The sequence below is a fragment of the Lutjanus erythropterus genome, chromosome 8 (assembly GCF_056507025.1).
Source record: "Lutjanus erythropterus isolate fLutEry1 chromosome 8, fLutEry1.hap2, whole genome shotgun sequence".
Classification (NCBI taxonomy): domain Eukaryota; kingdom Metazoa; phylum Chordata; class Actinopteri; order Lutjaniformes; family Lutjanidae; genus Lutjanus; species Lutjanus erythropterus.
In genome coordinates, this window is record NC_139324.1 from 36,129,400 (window position 1) to 36,151,146 (window position 21,747).

At 38.1% G+C, this 21,747-nt stretch overlaps 1 protein-coding gene across 1 annotated transcript; it reads right to left on the reverse strand.

The window, feature by feature from the left end:
• Positions 1-664: 664 nt before the first annotated feature.
• On the reverse strand, positions 665-18,348 carry LOC146323173 (histamine N-methyltransferase-like). The gene is made up of 7 exons (XM_084725417.1): positions 18,203-18,348; positions 16,338-16,484; positions 10,574-10,626; positions 8,674-8,781; positions 4,653-4,783; positions 4,377-4,470; positions 665-1,488 (listed from the first exon to the last, which is right to left on the reverse strand). Exons 2-7 carry the CDS (start codon positions 16,472-16,474, stop codon positions 1,127-1,129), a joined length of 885 nt encoding a protein of 294 aa, XP_084581543.1. The 5' UTR covers positions 16,475-16,484; positions 18,203-18,348; the 3' UTR covers positions 665-1,126.
• Between the last annotated feature and the right edge of the window lie 3,399 nt (positions 18,349-21,747).

Consider the following 21,747-nt stretch of genomic DNA (forward strand, 5'->3'; position numbering starts at 1 on the left):
CCATTTATTTTTATATTTCCACAGTAAGATGATCCGATGAGAGCAGGAGTGTAATGGGGTTGGTAGCACAGCCCCATTACACAGCCCATAAAATTTATATGATGGTGGAATCTGAAGCTGACGTCTGAAGCTGATTAAAAACTGATCGGCCCGGTCTGATCAGGTGACTCATGATAGTGAAGTAAAATGTGTTTAAAAAAAAAATACAATTGAGACGTTTTCATTTTACACAAACTTAGATAAAAGATTATGTAGCATTATTAAATAAAACACCTATTTTTTAGAAACCTCTATAATCTAATCCTGGAGATCAGGTTCAGGTTGTGCAGAAGCAGGTTTGTACAGAACCGATCATGTAAAACAAGATTTACCCCACATTTTATACCAGCTCGTCAATATATTCAGTCAATTACACTCTTAGAAAAAATGGTCTTTCCTGAAGTAATGAGGTTCGACCCAGAACCATTTGCTTCTGAAGAACACTTTTTTGGAAAAAAGGGTTGGTCAAGGGTTCTTCGAAAGACATCATCCAAAGAACCCTCTTTGAAAGAAAGAGTTCTTTGAGGATTTTTTTTAAATCTCTGAAGAACTTTTTTGTCAAGGGTGCTTTGGTAGAACTCCCTGGGTGGGTTCTAGGTAAAACCCTCAGCATATAAACAGGTTCTAGATAAAACCCTTCTAATATAAAAGGGCTCTCAGTAGAACTCCCTAGGTGGGTTCATGCTAGCACCTGTACAAGGTGGAAAGGTTCTAGATAGAACCTCCAGAGAGGGTTCTGTGTGGAACCATTACACTATAGAAGGGTTTTTTTGTAGAACCTCTCATTGTGGGTTCAGGGTGACACTTTACGCAGATGGTTCTAGGTACAACCCTTTGTGTTGGGTTCTAAGTAGAACTCTGAAAGGTTTCCAAGTGAAACCTTTATAAAAGGTTCAACCAGGAACCAAAATGCGTTCTCTTATGGGGACAAGCTGGTTCTAGTGAACACCATTATTTCTCAGAGTGTCTGAACAGGACAATCTGAAACAATCACCCAGTTTAAAATGAATTAATCAACAAACTAAAAAACATCCATGTTATTAATCAGCTGCAGATTTCACATCCGCTGTATTTCAGCCTGTTTTTACTACTGCTGATCTACGACGACCACCTCAAGGTTGTTATTAAAGATAACTTTTCCGTCGGACGATGTGACACTGCAGTCTGGGTGCCGCAGTAACTCCATAACACCAGCTTTCAGCTCAGGCGAGGCTGACTTGCTGAAGTCCAGCACCTCAGTGAGAAAATCCAGCAGCAGCTCTCCCTTCTCGTCGCCCTCGATGAAACACTCGGTGATATCCATTTGGGATGACAGCTCGTAGCTCTGGTATCTCACCCCTTTGGAGTCCAGGAAGGTTTTGATGTCTCCCGTGGTCACACACTGACTTATTTCTTTGTTACACAGCTGGTTCCTGTAAGTCCGCCACAGCTTTCCCCAACCACTCCCACCTGGAACAGATGACATGAGCACAAATGTCTAGTCTACAACCATGCTAGTAGTTCTGCGAGTCTGTACTTTAAGCTACTAAGGAGTTTTTAACTGATTACGAAACAGACTCAGTTCGTTACGGATGCCTCTATATGACCTACATAAGTTACCAAGACCATCTGCGAGAACAATACCTACTTTATATCGTTATCCATAATGTCTGCCACTAGAGTCTTGAATTGAAAATCAAATGAAACAAGCCTGTGTTTACATTTTGACAACCAAAGTGACAGTGAGTAGTATGCTAGCCAGCTAGTATGCTTTGAGCTAAATGCTAAGCATTCTAATATACTCACAATGACATTGCTAACATGCTAACGCAGAGCAGGTATAATGTTTTGATGCAAAAGGGTTTGTTAAGGGTTATCACAGGCAACTGGATTTGCTTTAGTTTCTTGAAGATATTTAATTTCTTATCTGAGAGGCTTCTTCATTTCTAACTGGCTAGTGGGGAGTTTCAGTTGAGGTCATTTGAGAAGGAAAGTAGACAAGGTCAGGCAGCCGCAACAGGAAGTAGAGACAAAAAGCTGCAGTCAGGTTGGACAGTTTCCAGGAGCCTCCAGAGAATATACAGAAAATTACACTAACATTGTGTTAGATCACCTGTAGTTTGCAGACCACGTTCATAGCTGAATAAATAAAGTGCGCTCTTGCACGCTGATTGAAGTTGACATAGATGATCTCCTTCCTGTCACATGATCCTCTGTTCTATTATCTGTCTTGTAAAGCACTTTGTAAGTGTTTGTTTGACAAGTCATATATATAACCTTTATTATTATTATTATTATTATTATTATTACCAACTACAAACTATATGCTTGGTAACACATTAAAACTTTATTGCACAACATAAGACTAATGTATCTAGTTCTAAACATGACAATTACACAGAACATCAGTACTTTATACAACACGAGGTGCTATCAAAATAAAGAGCCAATCAGAGCCAGTCAGCTCATCAATCAGGTGGCAGCCAGGCGCTTGCAGTCTCATGACATTATCACTGCCCACGTGTGCATGACGTCAGAGCAAGCCGGACACACGGTGATTGATTCTGTGCAGGCCTGGATCATTTCAAACGCACCTGTTGACTCACCCTGCCATCATAGGAGTTATTAGGGTCACAAGAGTGTAGAAACACTCAAACTGACCTTGACAACTCCAACTCACACCTTTACTCAGGTGACCCTCACAGCATACTTGATGGAGAACCTAAGCAGGTCCAGCTGCCTGTGATAACCCTTAATGAATTCCATGACCTGGATGACTGAGAATCTTCACAGACATGAAAAACAGTTGTACGTGCAGCAGTGTGCAGCTAAATCAGGCAGCACCACAAAACTTTGCATAAATGCAGCAGGACGATATATCTGAAATATCCCTTTATATTGGACAAACTAAAATGGCTTTAAAGGTCAGTATATACCAGCCCAGCATTCAAAAATGGGTGCTGCAGTCCAAATTCAAAATACCGGAGCAGAGTTCTTTCCTCCAACCCCTTCTCTCCATAATCAAAGCTCAGGCAGGTTGCCTGCAGGGACACTGAACCTACATGAGAGCAAGATGAACAAAATATTGTACTTGAGATGTGACAATGAGTCCTGTGTTCACCATGTTCGCCATGTTAATTTAACTTATTAGCATGCTAACACCTGCTGATCTGCATTACATGCTGAGGGGAACGTCATTAGTTTTGCAGGTTATAGAACAAAGTCTTGGGCAAATTTTTACCTGATGATGACATTATATGAAAAGGATCATCAAAGATATTTAAATTCATCCTGAGGGAAACATAAAAGGGTGAATCAAACTGTATGACAATCCATTCAATGGTTTAACATTTGATTCAAAACCACAAATACCAACCTGAGGCCGGTTCAAGAGAGAAAGTAGCATAAATCATTTGACAACCATGAATCTGTAAAAAAAAAATTTGGGCCAGTCCATCAACTGAATGCTGAGATAGTTTACTTGATAGGTTAAAACTTTGCCTTGTTGGCAGAAGAAAATCCAGGGGTCGTCCACAGTAAACACTGCAATGGACAATTATATTGTTTTTGTATTTCTGTTTGTGTTTCGGAAGTAAATTGGAAAATTACAGTAATTTTTATATTTGCAGCTACATTAAAATGTCTTTACTGGGCAGGATATAATATGATTAGATAAGCTGTTTTTCCTTTAGTAAATAAGGTGCAAAGAGCTGTAATAATAATTCATTTTTGCACTGTCTTGCTGAAGGATTTTTCAAAAAAATTACTTTTATTAGCTTTTACTTGGCTAACAGAAAGTCTGCCTATATTTGCCCACTGTCAGACATCATGAAGGACAATGGTAACCCTTGTTAGGTGCACCGAATGTCATGTAAATCCATTCAATTATTGATATATTTCAGTCAACAGACCAGCACTGCCATCCCTACAGCCATGAAAACAATGGAGGACATCTTATCAAATGAAAGCAAAGCCAAGTCAGCCACAACTGAAAGGATATCTTGTTAATAAATTAAATAAAATGACAATTTTATTCATAATATTACAACTGGATAACATAGTTATGTGACAAATGTGTTACTGTTATTTTTCACAGCAATAAATGTGGATCCAAGATTAATCTGTATAGTATGAACCAGAAGTCGAGATGAGGGTTTTGTTTACTTTTTTATACTAACTCACCACATTAACAGTATTTAATGTTAAACTAGATTTTCTTTTAAACTAGTTTTCTACCCCTGTATGTACAGTATGTATAAGCAGCAGGTACTGTACACTGACTGTACACACTGTAACTAACCCGAGAGAAGAAAAAGATGAAATGTCTTGATAGTTTAAGATTAGATCTATCCACTTACCAGACACCAGAATGATAAGAAGCTTCCCATTCTTGTCGAGGAGGCTCTGGAAGAAGCTGATGGTCGCTCCAGGATCCTTCACATAATACAGCATCTGTTGATTTCACCACAGATAATGAGCTGGTAACTGGATTCATAGAGCACCTAATTATAACGCTATGCTAGACAGATGTTCTAATGGGATTAATTGCTGTGGAGCGCCGCCAAATGAATATGACCTAAATGTGTCAAAAAATACAGTCTGTGGGCCAAGAGCGCCATGCTGGCAACACCGACCTGAATCATGTGAATGAAGTCAGCCTTCTTCGTCATCTTTTTCGCTTTCCAGTGCTCCTCAAACTCACTGGCAGTCATCTTGTTCCAATTAAATTTAATGTAATCCAATTCTGGCTTCTGTGACACCAAAACTGCATCACCAAACACAAAACAGAGTTGATACATCACTGCAATAATGTCCCAATGTCAGAAATCTGAATCTGTGTTGTTGCAGAAATAATGTACTGAAGTTGTCCTGCATAACTCTGTCAGGGATTATTTTGCAGTATTGACCTGCTGACTGTACATTATTCCACTTATTACAAGACCTGCCTACTTAAAAATCAATAATTTTGCACAAAATATTGATTTAAAACTGACGTTATTGATTTCAGAATGATTTTATTGTTCCTCCAGAGTCTATAATCATAACTGTGTCCACAGGAATGGACTGCTATTCAGAAAAAAGAGACCTTAGAATTCTGTAATTGATCAATCAGAATCAAGCGTTTAACAAAGCCATGCAATAAGTAGGGATGCATGATCAATACCAGGACAGATTATCAGCAGATATTAGCCTATCTAGCTATATTGGTCCATATCAGTATTGGTTGATATTAGTCAATAAATATCAACTATACAAATGTCTCATTTGATGGATTATGTCAAAGCAAGCAAAGTGCTCTATAAAAATCAAAGTATATTTTAAAATTTTTTCATTAAGTTAACTAGAAAAAATAAATTAATATTTCAAGAGTCTTTATTGTTCAGTTTTTTGGTTTGGTTTGGTCAGAGCTATGGGATATTAAATAAAAATGAGAAATTATCAGTTATCTTATCAGTGTCAACCAGATATTTCAGATACTTGGCATAAAAGATCACTTCCTGTGTCTGTGTGACAATCCCCTCTTTTCATTTCTCAGTTTGTGCAGCCTCGATTCCTTTCCTCGCCTCCTCTCCTCACGTCTTGGCTCCTCCCACCTGAGATACGACAGGAGGAGGGGAGGGAGAAACCTGAGGAGAAGGGGAAGCTGGGTAACAGGAACTTAACAAAATGAGACATCCTCGCTCTGGAGCCGTCACTGTGAAGCAACATCGATGAAATATGACGTGTGGCAGAGTTGTATTATCTGTCTGTTGTTTTGTTTTAGCTCGCCGCCGTATTTTATCATCTCTGTCGGATGAGCAGAACAGTGTGCATGACAATTTATATATTTACATCTGATCCAATTCACCACATGGCATAATGTGACAGGAATGTATGGATGTCATACATTTTTATTTTTTTATTTAACAAACATACTCATATATACAATAAAATGACATATATATATTATGATAACAAGAAATGACAAAGCTTATTACAGCTCCAGGTGCAACTGTCATCACAGGATTGTTCTTCTAAAATGACATTTGCACACTAAATAATGGGCAATTATGACTATATTATGTCTTGTGGTGGAAAATCTGAAAATAAAGACAGACACAGACTCTGCAAAGGACCAGTGTACAGTCACGCAGTGAAGTGTAGGAGGATGAGTCAGGACGTGCGTACGTGCACTAAAGGCAAAAGTTGTCCACCTGTTGAAGGAGGACAGAACTCATCAGTCCCATCCAGGAAAAGCAACTGTGTGGTCAAGGACGGGATTTAAAAAATTTACTCCTTATCAAACAATCCTGTGAAAAAACCTCCCTCATTTCAGGCTATACTAAACCAGTTCATACAAAGTTCAACATACAATTTTCCCACTACATTTTTTTATTATGAAATACAGCAAATAAGTGCTGAATGCAGGAAAATGTTGTTGCTGATATGATCACTTGTTGAGCAGCTGTTTGCACTTTTTGTCACATTATAGCTGTTGAATTGGATATAGCCTACGTTTAACAACAAAAACAGAAGTAATGTCAAGTGAAATGTCATGTAGTGATAAGAAGGCAGATTTTTTTTTTCATCTCTACTCTCTCTTTCAGATCCATTTTAGCAACTGAGACATCCTTCAGGACGGCACGCTCCGATCGATTTCCGGGTCACAGGCAGGAGGACGGAGGAGGAGAGAGGAGACGAGGGGCCACAAAACAGAGAATAGAGAGGAGCTCCTTCAGGTGTGACAAGTGTGATGAGTCTGCACCGGAGCTGCTGCCAGTCCTGACAAACGCTCATACTTTGCTTGTACCTTGCTTAAAAGACCCTGGTTCTCTAGTCCTGTGTCTTGTGTGAATGTGCCAATCTGCTAATTTCATAAAGCTCTAACATCTAATTTTGTCTCTCAGGAAACAATCATCTGATCAGTATTCATTATTCATACGTAATATACATGTTTATTTTGGTCACTAATCTTTTAGATCTATTCTGTACTGCTCTATATTTTAATATCATTCTCATAAAGGTTAGCAGGAAGACTAATTATCTTCATTATTAATATTCTCTCTCTTTTCCCACTTCCAATTTAGTCAGCTGACTGTGAGCATTTCACTCTTTCAGGTAAAACATAATTTGCCCAACTTCTGTGAACTAATCATCTCATTGCTTTCAAAGTTTAAGACATGACTTTTTTTTCCAATTTCATATTGGTAGTGGGGTTGTTCCAATCCCGATACCAGAATTGGAAAACACCTCCACAAAAGATACTAAACACAAACGCGACAAAAAAATACTGGACTGGGTGTCGGCAAGTATGCAAGTCTACGAGACAGTCCGATACCACGTGACTTTTTAGCCCCAAAACAGGAGCCTGCTAGGATGTGGCATACGCTTTATCTGTATCTGTTTAAGAAAACAGCCTTCTGAGTGCCTTTGCATAGTCATATTGGAGCAAAACTGGTGCACACAGAAAAGGCCCAGCTCAAAAATTCCCTATTTTGGCCACCATGTTGGTAATACGTGAATTTGTTCCCCTCAAATATTCCTTATCAGTTGGGCTTTAATTGGAATATAATGTTGCTGGCAATCTCTTAATATTCATTGCATTCTGCTAATTGCTATAAACCCTGTTGTATTCTGCTATTCTATTTTTTATCATTGTATTCTGTTAATTACTACATATTCATGCTTTTGCTAATTGCTCACATTCATCATATTCTAGAAAAGTTCTGTCGTATGCAGTGTAATCTGCTAATTGCTTCATTTTCATTGTATTACTGCATATGCATTCCTTTCTGCCAACTGCTAATATTCATCGTATCATGCTAATTATTACGTATGTGCTTTCTACCAATTACTCATATTCATTGTTTATGTTAAGTGGTGTCATCTTCAGGTCTGGTCATTTATTGCATCTCAGCACCACAATACTTTTACAGTTACTTACTTACAGTTTATAAAACACTGCACAAGAAGTCTAGATTCCAAATGCATCTTTGTATGTGATATCACTGCAATTAACCAATCACAATGTTTGTTTGCAATAACATCCAGGTAAAGAAATCCCTGCGTCATGTACATGCATTTTAATTGTTATTTCTGTATAACAGACCGTTGCTATGACGAACAGACTGTTGCTATGGATGCAGTTCTGATCCTAGACTCTGGAGGACCAAGAAAATAATTTTTAAATCACTATTTTTTATCAAATTACTGTGTTGTTTTGGTAAATAACCACGTAATAAGTACAGATAAAGTACAGTGAGCAGACCACTTTACCTACACCCTTCATTATTATAGTTGTTGCATATATTTTGTGTGTATGTGTGTGAATAATTGATGGCAGCAGTATAAGACATGTGAAACTGCTGGACAGAGAGCAGCAGACTTGGAGCTGCTAGAAATTCAGTGCTGACATGAGGGTTTGAATGTGGGACTGGTGCTTAAAGGATCATCCCCCTGCTAATACATGAATAACTGTATTATTAATGTATGAGTGAGAAAGCTAAGAGCAGCTTTAAAATGTATTCTCTGCCTTAGAAAATTCAATACAGGGCAATTTATAGCATATTTGCTGTTAAAATAAATATTGAAACATATTTTGGAGGGCATATGAACAGAGAAATACAGTATAAATTTGTAGAATTTGGGGTACGTGTGTGCCTATAAAGGCTGTACCTTTGTAGTTATGTAGCTGCTGGCCGCTGGGCTCCACCACCTCGTTATCCACCGTCACCCCTGGGTGCTTCAGATGGAGCTGGGAGAGCATCTCAAGGTCAATCTCACCTACAGGCACCAACACAGTTTTTGTTTTGAAAAACACCTATTTCTTACAGAACAAAAAACTGTCCAATAATAAAAAAAAATGACAGTACATTTAGTCAACCAGCATTTCATCACAATACTCTGATTCATATTTTCTCAAAGTATGGCATGCGGGCCAATGGCAGCCCTCTTAAACCTTCTGACTGGTTAGGAATGACAGTCCTTGTGAATGCCGTTAGCTAAAGTTAGCCATTTCAGTAGCAATAGTGCAGTAAGTGTTGTGGGAATTACATTCAATTAATTTTGCAAATGGTGTTGTCAGCTATTTCAGTGGCAACTAGTGCTATGAATGTCGTCGGAATTCTAGATTTTGCCAATTTTGCTCATGCTGTTTGCTAAAGTTAGTGATTTCAGTGTCGGCTAGTGCAAAGAATGTCGTGGGAATTACATTCTCTCATCTTTGCAAATGTTTTTACTAAAATGTAATAAGTGAGCAATTATTTGGACCAATATTGCAATTACAATATGATTTGTGATATTAGAGGGAGGGATAGTTTTTGCATCATAATTGTCATTTTTATTGAAAAACATAAAATGATTATGGTGTGTTTTTTGTGGAAATCTGTACCAAACAAAGACTTTTTTTCTTAGGCCTGTAGAATATGATGTGTAGACCAGGACGTCTTTGCAGTATTTGAATTTAAAATGCAGCAGTCTATATTGCAATGTCGATAAATTTTCATTTAATTGTTCAGCCCTGGAAGAGACATGGGAAAGCCACCATGGAAAAACGCTGTAAACCCCTCACTGGAAGATAAAGGTTAATTCGGTGCTCAAGGAATTAAATGTTAAACGCAATAATGAGACCAATCGCAAATCCTACGTCAAGTTCATGGTTTTTCCTGTGAGGCCCTCAATCATATTTTGGCTCCCTAAACTGTCCTTCAGTCATCAAAACTTTGAGAATCCCCGGTCCAATTCAAACTGTGATGAAAGTTTAATCAGGAAATAGCTCATAGCACTAGTCAGTCTGGCAGGAAATTATACATTTCACGTTGCGGGAATCTCAGAAAAAAAAAAAACCTTGACTCAAACCCAGAGAGTTTATCACTGTGATATTCCTTTCAATCTCATTTAGCTACAGGCAGGTGATTTTGTTCTAGTTCTTATTGAAGCTGACAAGTTTCTATGTATAAAGGGATAAATTTAAGTAAAGCAGCTCATCTGGACAGGCGCTGAATCTTTCTGATTAGATTGAATAATACCTTGCGGGGGAGTTTGTAGTCATTCTAATGGATTTTACAGTCCATTAGAGAATCTGTAACATCGCTCCATTACGATACTGACATGACAGCTCAGGTAAATTAAAAGGATTGGATTTGACATAAGTGAAGGGTAATAGCACTCATGGGCCGGTCGTGGGTTTGCTCAGAAACAAATTAGCCTCGCTGTATCACGAACGCTGTAAAATCAGTAAAACCAAGGACTGGTGAGGTCACTTAGTCTGCGACTCAAGTTAAAGATTAATCTGACAGCTGGACAGATGCAAACCCTTGACAGTTATAATAAGGGCGAAGGTTTTTACTGCTGCGGCCATAAATGACAGCGCAGCAATGGGAACAGTTATAGCAGGCTGATTCAACAACGCCTCCTCACCTTCGCTGTCTGCCGCAGCTATTTACTGTGTCACACAGCACATAAGGTAAGTTCAGCAGTTAAAGTGTCCCATAGAGAGAGAGAGAGAGAGAGAGTGTGTGTGTGTGTGTGTGTGTGTCTGTGTGTGTCTGTGTGTGTGTGTGTGTTCACTTCTTACCAGCTCCACTTCCAACTCCAATGACATTTAGATGGGACTTTCCATCTCCAATACTGAAGGAAAAGAAGAAAAAAAACACTTTTTTGAGTCAATTCTGGAAATTCACATCCTCCAACCTGCCAAATGTGGGTCATATTTTTGGGCTTGTAACTGTCAGTTCTGTCTGACACTCGAGTACGTGAGCTGTTCTGATCTGGTGCCTGAAGATTCCCCGACACGGACGCTTTGATTGTCGCAACACTCTCAGAAATAAAAGTCATAACTAGAACCATAAAGGGTTCTTCGGCTTGTCCACACTGGAAAATCCTTTTTGGCTCCTAGTAGGTTCTACCTGCAACCCAGCATACAGGTTTATACCTAGAACCATCTGTCAAAGGTTTCACCAAAAACTCCCTATGTGAGGTTCTACAAAGAACCCTTCTGTGGTGTAATGATTCCTGAACCACTCTGTCCTCTAAGGGTGCAAATGAGAGCCCAGCCAGGGGGTTCTACTGACGATCTTTTTAGATTGTAAAGGTTTTATCTAGAACACAACCAGGGGGTTCTATCAGGAACCCTTTTAGATTCTAAAAGGTTTTGTCTAGAATCTGTCCAGGGGTTCTAGTGAGGACCTTTTTAGATTGCAACGGTTTTATCTAGAACACACTCAGGGGGGTTTACTGAGATCCTTTTAGATTTCAAAGATTTTATCTAGAACCCACCCAACTGATTCTATTAAGAACCTTTTTATATTCCAGATGATTCGTCTGAGAACCTGCTAAGATTCCAAAGGTTTTATCTAGAATCTACCCAGGGATTGTGTTGAGAACCTTTTTAGATTCCAAGGGTTTCATCTGCAACCCATCCAGGTGGTTCTACTAAGAACCCATTAAGATTCCACGGATTTAATCTAGACTCTACCCAGGGGGTTCTACTGAGATCCTTTTTATATTCCAAGGGTTTTATCTCAAACCCACCAATGGTGTTCTATCAAGGGCCTTTTTGTGTTTCAAGGGTTTTATCTAGAACACACTCAAGGGGTTCTACTGATGAACCCATTAAGTTTCCAGTGGTTTTATCTAGAACACACTCAGGGGGTTCTGGGAACCTTTTTATATTCCAAAGAGCTTTATCTACAACCTACCCAGGGGTTCTCTACCAAGAACCCTTTTATATCATTATACAAAGAAGAACTCTTGACAAAAGAGTTCTTCCTTAATACAGAACACTGTCTTCAAAAAAGGGGTTCTTTTGATGAAAATGGTTCTTGATGGAACCCTTAGTCTTACAAACAACCCCTCGAGAAAGGGAAGCAAATGGTTCTGGGTAGAGCCTCAGCCCTTCAGGAAGAACTCTTGTGGAACCCTCACAGCTTTGAGTGTATGACATGTTCTGTCACTCACAGTCTGATTTTTAATAACACTAGTACTGTTTTTTTAACGAACTTGTGAGTCCCTGCAGATTTCTGTCTGTTCTGCGTCTGACAGTCACGGGGAACAGAGCAGGGATTTGGGTTTAGTTCTGTGCAGCGAGACGTCGGCCCTCTTTACAGCTCAAACTCAGACGAAATGCGAGAGGAGAAATTTCCATAAACACTCGCTCATTGTCATTCACACACACACACTCCCTTACTTTGTATAGCCGGTTAATCTATGTACATTTGTGTAGTCAAATATTTGGTTTTGTGGGCGTAACATTAGCAAACAGCATGATGTAACCCATAATATTTACACGCTGTATTGTTCTGGGATTGAGTGACAACAGTGACAAGATTGGACAAGTATCCACAGACACACAGCAGTGATTGGAGTCCATCACCAACAGTTATTCTTTACAAGTGATGTTGTTTTTTTTTTTTGCATGTGATTTTTATCACTTCATTATCTCTGGCAGGTGTGAGACTGCGCGTGTGCACGTGAATGTGCGTGGTCGACGGACCTGGAGCTTGTTGGCAGCTAATCTCACATACTACTGGACCGATCAGCCTCATTTTTTTTTTTTTTTTTTACACGTTCACGACTGTGTGCTTTGGAAACACATTTCCTCCAGTGAAAGAAAAAATATCCTCATTTTAAGTCATAACTGTGAGATAAAAAAAATCGTCCTAATTATAAGATGAAAAAGCCAAGACAAGTTATTATTATATAATTATAACTTTTATCTCATAATTTCAACTTTTTATTAATGATGACCTACCATGGGGAGAAGGACCTCTGTATTTCTTGGATAATCCCATTTTTGTGAACACAGTATCTTATGAACGCCTTGAGGGAATTTTGTCAAACTTGCTACAGATGACCACTTAGACTCAAGAATGAACTGATTAGATTTTGGTGGTCGAATGGTTTTGACCATAACTTAAGAATTCACATGCTAATTATGACTAAATTTCACACAGTAAAACGCTATGTAATTGTAATGCATTAGAGTTACTAAAGAAAACGATGTAATTAAATTACAGTTAGTAATTGAAATGTTGATGATTACAAAGGAGTTACATTCAAATATCCTTTTTGGGTTCCCTGGCATTGATCTGCACTCTACTGAGTGACCTCCTCTAGTTTTTATACTTTAATGGTTTGAGTGAGTTGGTGTATATACAGCACTCCTTTTTTAATTAAATCTGAAGAATTTTCAAATAGACTAATAAAAAATATACAGTATATTAATAACAAAACTGCTTTTACGATCAGAGCTCTGAGACTGTGGAACAACCTGCCTGAGGACATCAGGGCGACAAACTCTGTACTGTCTTTTAAATCAATTTTCAAAACCCACTTTTTAAAAAATGGCCTTTTTAATCAATTCTGTAGTTTTACTGTCCTTGTGTCAATAATGTGCTTATCTATTTTTATGTGTTTTAGATCACTTTCTTTTCCTTCGTTTTAAATGTTTTATTGCACAAAACTACGTTTTGAAAGGTGCTATATTAATAAAGTTTATACCTTGTCCTGACTCTCAGATTGCATGTTCTTGACACTATAAATGTTTACTAGCTAACAGCTAATAATGAGGCACAAATTCACTTCAAACACCTAACACTGTTCAAACAATGCATGGACAAGTTTCACAGATTTCTGTTTTGAAAGAATAAGACACTGAGTATGAAGCTGATCAGTCGTGTTAATTATACTCCAGAAGTTCATTTGTGACAAACTTCTCTTTTCCTGTTTGATTTCAGTTTCTCATTAACTATAATCTGTACTGCTTTTTCCCTCCTGACTGCTTACATGTTGAGACCAGTTCTTGCCTTAATGTAATAGATAATAAGCAACAAGAATGAATTATGCCACATATTTTTCTCCATTTAGTACTTTTACTTTTAATACTCACTAGCAGTAGTTTTAAATTTTCCTGAACATACTTTTACTTAATTAACATTTCAATGCAGGACTTAAACTTGTAACTAAGACTCGACTGATACTAGATATTTAGTGCAGATGCGGATATCGACGTAAAGGAGTAAAAAATATTGATATTGATATATCAGCCAATATTCTTTACTTATATATACCCAAAATGACACAAGGACACTAAAACAGTTAAGTTTACTTATATTTCTTATAATTATTTGAATTTAGAAAAAGTATATAAATAAAATGCTGCCAATAAAAATAAAAACAACATTCTGCATTATTTTCTGTAAAAAAAAAAAAAGATCAGATAACATATACACAGACACTAATACAGACTGATATAGATGTCCTCGGCCAATATTGGGCCGACTGATAAATCTGTTTGGCTCTACTATCTCTCTCACACACACACACACACACACAGGCCTCTAATATACACAGAGTGAATGCCGTTAATAATGATTTGCACAAACAGTCAAATACTGCCCACAGTGCACACACACACACACACACACACACACACACACACACACACACACACACACACACACACACACACACACACCGCAGTGGCTCTCCCTCCAGGTGAACGTTCCAGCTATGACTGCATAGACTATTAATCACATAATGCATATTTATTTGTCTCAGTTGCCTGATGAAGGGACAAACCAGCCTGCTGGAGTTCACCTGTTTTCATTTATGACACAAGACTAACTTGCTCGATGTTAAGCTTAATGTCGGGCTTTTGTCTAAGTTAGTCTGGTTGTATTGGGATGTTTTAATAATGATTTAATGAACAGTGATAAACAATGTTGAAGCTTGGTACAAACACTATTATTATTATTAACCTGGCAGGGTTAATGCCTAACAGCTGCCCTTATTATCTCCAACGTTCACTCTGAAAGGCAAAGTTTGTTTTTCCATATTTTCTGGTAATAACAACAGATCTACAGGAGCTTTGTTCCAAAGAGATATTACCACATTACCATATATGATTTCTACCTAATCAATACTTAATCACCAGCAAAGTTAAAGAAATCTCTTTTAAACTCACTGATAAATTTTATCCAGCCAAAGACTATGTGGGAAAAAAAGATTTAAGACAGACGGTGATGTGAATTGTGGTTTCTGTAATGGATGTCCAGAATCTTTTGTACATTTGTTTTGCCCAAAACAAATGCACAGTTATGAAAAAATTCTGGCAAAATGTGTGCATTTTTAGTGCTGAAAATATTGATGATGGTTTTGTTCTCCTCTTTAGTGTTTGGTCTCCTTGAAGATGGTGCACAGAGAGACTCGCCTTATTATTTTAATGGCAACATTTCATATTCATGAATGTAAAGTTACAGGTTGGAAGCTGGACTTTGTTGTACTCAGTAAGGAATTCAAGCAATACGTTTATTTAATTTGACACTAAGGCAACTAAATTATTTATTTATTTCAAACGCAGTGGTTAGACATTACAACATGCTTTTAATTTAGAATTGATGCAATAGGTCAAATTTAAAAACTAAAATGTAAAAATGTCTTGCAAAAAGGGCATTTATGTTGTTAGAGGCCAAAAAGGCAGATGCTTTAACACCACCTGGGTCTGTCTGCCTGTCTGTCTGCCTGCCTGCCTGTCTGTCTGTCCATCTGTCCATCCATCCGTCTGTCTGTCTGTGCACATGCCTGTGCTGGAAATGTTACTTTAATATATAGAAAGCAGGGTTCCAAAAGAATTTGTCCTGAAGGGCTGAGGTTCTACTCATAACCATCTTCTTATGATGAAGACTTTTTTGAAGAAACAGTTCCTCAAGGGTTCTTTGTAAGACATAGGGTTTCATTAAAAATCCTTTTGGAGGAAACAGTCCTTCAAAGATTGTTGAGATCTTTGAAGAACTCTTTTGCTGAGGATTCAATTTCAATGTAATGTAAAAGGGTTCTCAGTAGAACCTCCTGGGTGGGTTGTTGATAAAAACCCTTGTAAAATAAGAAGGCTTCTCAGTAGAACTGTCTGCGTGGGTTCTTTTTAGCAGCTTTTGACATCAGAAGAATTCTAGATAGAACCAACTGGGTTTGACAGGGTTCTGGGTGGAACCATTACACCATAGTAGGGTTCTCTGTGGAACCGCTCGTAGGGAGTTGTGGGTGAAACCTTTCACAGATGGTTCTAGGTATAACCCTTTACAATGAGTTATAGGTACTAAGGGTTCTAAGGAGAAAAAAGCTTCTATCAGGAACCCAAAGGGTTCTTCTTTGGGAACAAGCCAAAGAACTATAAGCCACCTATTCTGTTGTAATATTTTATATTTAATTTATATGTATTTTATTGTCAATGGTGTGGCCATGTGACTTTACTCATGAAAAGTGTGTGTGTGTGTGTGTGTGTGTGTGTGTGTGTGTGTGTGTGTGTGTGTGTGTGTGTGTGTGTGTGTGTGTTTGATTACCTGGCCAGTATATCTGGCAGCACATTGTGGATGAAGTCCTTCATACACTGATGCTCAGAGGATCGCTCCAGAAAAAGCCCAAAGGATTTCTGGTACCTGCTATCATCATCGACCAGACTCCTCAGTGAAGATGCCATGGCAACTTATCTGGCAAACAAACCCAGCAAATATTTACGTTAACAACAGCTGAAAAGGTCAGACTGGTAATCTGCAAAATACGTGTGCATGTTTCTTTTCAGTGTTTTGTTTATTTTAGCTTAAGCAGAGCTGCTACTGCAGATGAACACATCAAATATGATAAGACCGATACTGGATTTGTGGGCCTGATGCTGATACTGATATGAGGTGGAATAAAATCCACTATGATATATCGGCCATTACTCTATATATAGAGTATGATATATGGAATTTTAAATGCCTTGTTTTGTCTAAAACCTACAAACATTCAGTTCAATATGATGCACAAAGAAAAGCTGGAAATCTCCAAATTTGAGAGACTGAAAAACTGCATTTTCTGCCATTTTGCATGAAAAATTACCAACGATTAAAAGATTATCAAAACAGTTTAATTCTTTTTACCACTTGGCCTGTCCCACAAGTGAGTTGCCAGATTTACTAGCCTGACATGCTATTTTACTTCCCCCAAGAAAGAATATATATCAATATATATCTTGATATACTTATTTTACTGTAAGGCAGCCTTTAAAACCAGGAAAGACAACACTTAAGCCATAGTGGAATATAAAACCAAAATTTGAGACGATATTGAGTGTCATATCACAATAACAATATAATATTGATATATTGGCCAGCCCTAATGTATCCTGATACCAATATCCTGTTATATATTGTACTACAATAATAATATAATTAATAATAAAATAAATAAATAAAATAATTACTTTTTTAGGGGTACGTGTACTTTTATGAGTAGATTTTCAAGTCTGTGCTTATACTTGTACGCATGTACTTGTATGCAGTCCATTATGTAATCGAGTTAGTTACTTTTTAAAATCATGGTTGAGAACTGAGTGCAATTTGAATTAATATCCAAACCTTCCATCTGCATTTTAGGAACCAATAAGGTGAACTGATCACAAACAGGCCGATGAAAACAATGACATTCAAATAGAAAAACAAGACACACTTTTGGACTTTTGGAAGGATGTGAATGATTATTATTCACAATACATTAAACATCAACACTTAAAAAGTAAATAATTCTCTGAGTAGTTTATGAGATGAACACTATGTACTTTTTTCTGGCATTAGTATTTTTACTTGTAAATGAGTAATATTTTAGCAATGTAACAGTACTTGTACTTGGGTACAGATTTTCAGTAATCTTAATTCACAAAAATGTTTTAATTTAGTTTAATTTAATCTAAAAACACCCAGTCAGCCTTTAAAAACTGGTTTTCATAGTTCAGTCATGACGTGTGTACTGTCTGAAGTATGTTTGAAGCTGTAGCTGGACACTGAATGGCGAATATCCTCTAAACCTGACTCCAACACGACACCAACTTCACCCCCGCGGCAGAATGCTAATCTTCCTGTCTGCCGGCGCGCTGAGACTAAACCTGAGCCTCAGCAGGTCTGCAGCAGCTGGAGACACATCTGCACAGTCACGACAGACATGCCGCTCGTGTATTTATTGACAGAAACGTTTCCACGAGCAGCGGAAACAGAAACAGCCCCACGGAGAGCTCGTCCATCCGTCAGTCCGTCCGTCCGTCCGTCGACACGTTCACAGCTGATCGCAGCGTTCAGTCGTCGCTTCTTCACAGCCCCTGATTTATTTCTACTGTATTCACTGTGCGTGTGGCGTTTGAGACAAAACGCGACGTGTTTTTTTTTTCACTTACATGAAGGCCAACGTGCAGCAGTGAGTCTGTCCGTGGATCTGCAGGCTGGAGTGATAAAACCCTCCCACAGCTCCGTCCGTTTTAAGGAGGGCCAAAACGGCAGAGAAGAAAAATCAATCCAATGACAAAACACTTGTCACACTGTGGTCTCTGAGTCACAGCCCACTGCACACTCACAAATGTAACTGAACAGTGTGAAAACATCTGTTTCTGAATGTTGCACAGCATTAATAAGAATATATTAATAAGAACAGGGACAGCTGCACCAGAGGTGACTGCAAAATACCATTTATTTTAAAATAATAATAAGCTGTAACACAGCCGGTATTCAGGCTAACCTGTGATTTACCATTACAGTCATCATGCAGTATGCATACATTGGGGGAGAGTGGGGCATCTTGTCACATGGCTAAGTTGTCACACTCTCCAACACAAGAGGAAGCTATCTTTAAAGAAAAAAATCTTAACAGTTGCATGTGCGACTCTCTGTTCTGGAGAAATTTTGCTCTTGACATGAAGAATATGTAGCAGTAATCTGAGGTGAGAACAATATGAAAATTTTCCAACCACAAAAGTAGGAAAAAAGTAAACAGCACTATTTATTTAATGTACTTTGATAAGCTATCAAAAATGAATACCTGTATGAAATGATAAAATATATGTGGTGAAAAATGTAAAGAAAAGGTCACTGTATTATATAATTCTAAATTTTGTTTGGGAAAAAAATACTTAAACATACAAAATGCAACTTAATATAAGTTGATTAAATAAAAAAAACAGTGCAAATGTCATGTGGTAAAAGACCCAGCTATGACTCAACTAGAGGCTGAGAAACATTTCTGAAGCTGGAACAAGTGAACGTTTTTCTTTCCTGCAACGCAAATTAATTCCAAATGGTTACTGAAATAGTTTTGCGTGAAAGGTTCGGTTGTGCCGTGTGTGTACCAAGAGGTTTAATATCGCACCACTTGTTTTAGGAGTTTAGGACTGGAAGGATAAAGGTTTGCAGGGCAGATGAGTGAAGGTGTCAGAGTCTGAGGGCATCTGGTGGATGGAAGGAGACTGGCAATGATGACAAAAAAAAAAAAAAACAAAACATGAGAAGAGCGAGCGACTGAGGCGGACACTGTGACAGAATCTGGTTTCCATTCATTTCACTGTGAAGGATACAACTTACTTGACTTGAGCAATCCATCATGTCACTTCTGCTTTTGTCAAACATACATTTTTCGTCTCATATCAACACAATACAACACCGCACCTCTGCATCACCACACAGAAGAAACGTGTTTTTGATAAGAATGAAAACAGACAGTATTTGCAGTGATTTAATTCAAATCTCAGCAATCTGATACAGTCTCCTCACTGTGTGGAGACCAACGTCTGGAAAGGTCTTTTTAAAATCTATAAATTCAGCATCCTTTGATAAGGTCAGCAGAAATATACAGCATTGTAATATTCTCTGAAAGACTCGTATAAGAAGGACAGACTATAAGAAATATGATGAATGATGGTCAGTTTGGGATAAAAAAAAAAACACAACTATGTGGTTTAATTTCGAGGAACGAGAGTGAAGAAAATGCCACGTCTCCATGGCTCCCAGATCTCCCAGTTATTATAAAGTCAGGCAGGAATTAGGCCAAGAACCCAAATTAGATTGTAATTAGGCCACAGACCCCATCTGATAAGGTTTTAATCCAGGGAGTGAATCCCGAGAGGAGAGTTTAGTCAGATATGATTTAATAGCCGGTGGTCTACAGGGTAGTTGTTTAGATAAAAGACTAAATCAATATCAGTTTTTATAAATTTACTACGACGGTGAAAATACCTCAGTGAACCTCCTGACACTCACTGAGGAGAACTCACTGACCTTGTTGTGGACACTCTAAGAAATACAGGTTACAAAAGGGGTTCCTCCTGAAGGGCTGAGGTTCTATCCAGAACCATTTGCTTCTGAAGGATCCTTCTTTTTTTTTCTTTTTTTTTTTTTTTTGAAGTAATGGTTCCTCAAGGGTTCTTTGTAAGACCAAGGGTTTTGAATTATTCAAGGATTGTTGAAGTCCTCGAAGAACTATTTCATCAAGCGTTCTTTGCTCCACAATACAAAAGGTTTTGCACTAGAAGGGGAGGATTCTAGATAAAACCACTGGAATATAAAAGGGTTCTAAGTAGAACCCCCCCGTGGGTTCTAGATGAAACCCTTGGAAGATAAAACGATTCTCAGTAGAAACCCCGGGTGGGTTCTAGATGAAACCCTTGGAAGATAAAAGGTTTCTTAGTAGAACACCCTGGATGGATTCTAAATAAAACCCTTGGAATATAAAAGGGTTCTTGGAAGAACCCCTGGGTTGGGTTCTCGATAAAACCACTGGAATATGAAAAGGTTCTTAGTAGAACCCCCTTGTGGGTTCTAAATGAAACAATCAGAATATAGGAAGGTTCTAAGGGTTCTAAGTAGAACTCACTGAAAGAGTTCCACGTGAAAGCTTTATCAAATGTTGTAAAAAGGGTTCTCCCACTGGTACAAGCTGTAGAGCCCTTCATGGTTCTATTTAGCACCTTTCTTTCTAAGAGAGAACAGTTCTATTGCAGCAGTGGTTTGTCAGAGACAGTTTTTTAAACTGAATTAAAGAATGACCTTCATAAACACAGTGTGTTGTTCTTGTGTTGTTCTTGTGTTGTTTACTTGTTGTTTTAACCTTAAAAACTGACAGAAATGAACAGAAATCCTCATCATTCCTCCATGTTGAATATTCTGTCCTTTGTTTAAACATTAAACCTTCAGCTTATATAAAATATTGTTTCCAAACTAGGAAAGTTGATAATTACATCAATTTGTCCTCATTTCACGGGTTCAGAGTTCAGGCCAGACTGAACTTCAAAGTCTCTTTATCGATTACGTGAGCTCGCACCATCTTATCTCTCCAACCTCACTGTTCTCCATGTGCCACCTCCGAGTCCTCAGATCACAGGAGGCCGGACTTCAGGACAATCGTACCTAAACTCAGGGAGACAAAGTGGGCGGCAAAGTATTTTTCTACCAGACTTCACATTTTTGGAATCAGCTCCCTCTTGCAAACTGCAAACAACTGTAATTCACAGTACTCATTAAGATATCAAGGTTAGCAACTGTCTGTCTGTCTCTTACACACACAAACACACACTCATACACACACATTTTTTATCTGTCTGCGTGCAGCTGTATGTCTCTCCAACTGGTAAAAACATATTTCCGTGAGAAAGATGAGCAGAGTCTATTTAAAATGATTAAAATAAAAACCTCATTGTATCAGAGGCAATGCAACGCAGAGGAGCAACCTTTCTGTAAATCTAACAAATCAAGTGTGTCCACGATCCTGCAGTTAAAAAGATGCAGTTAATTAATTCAGTAACAGTTACTATAATCCTGGATAACCAACTGCATTATATGCACACCAATTGCAGACATTTCCTGCCACGACTGTTGGGACCAATAAACATTGAGGTTTGATTTTAGATTTTATTTGGATCTCTTTTAGCCACATAGATCACATTTTATGAGCAAA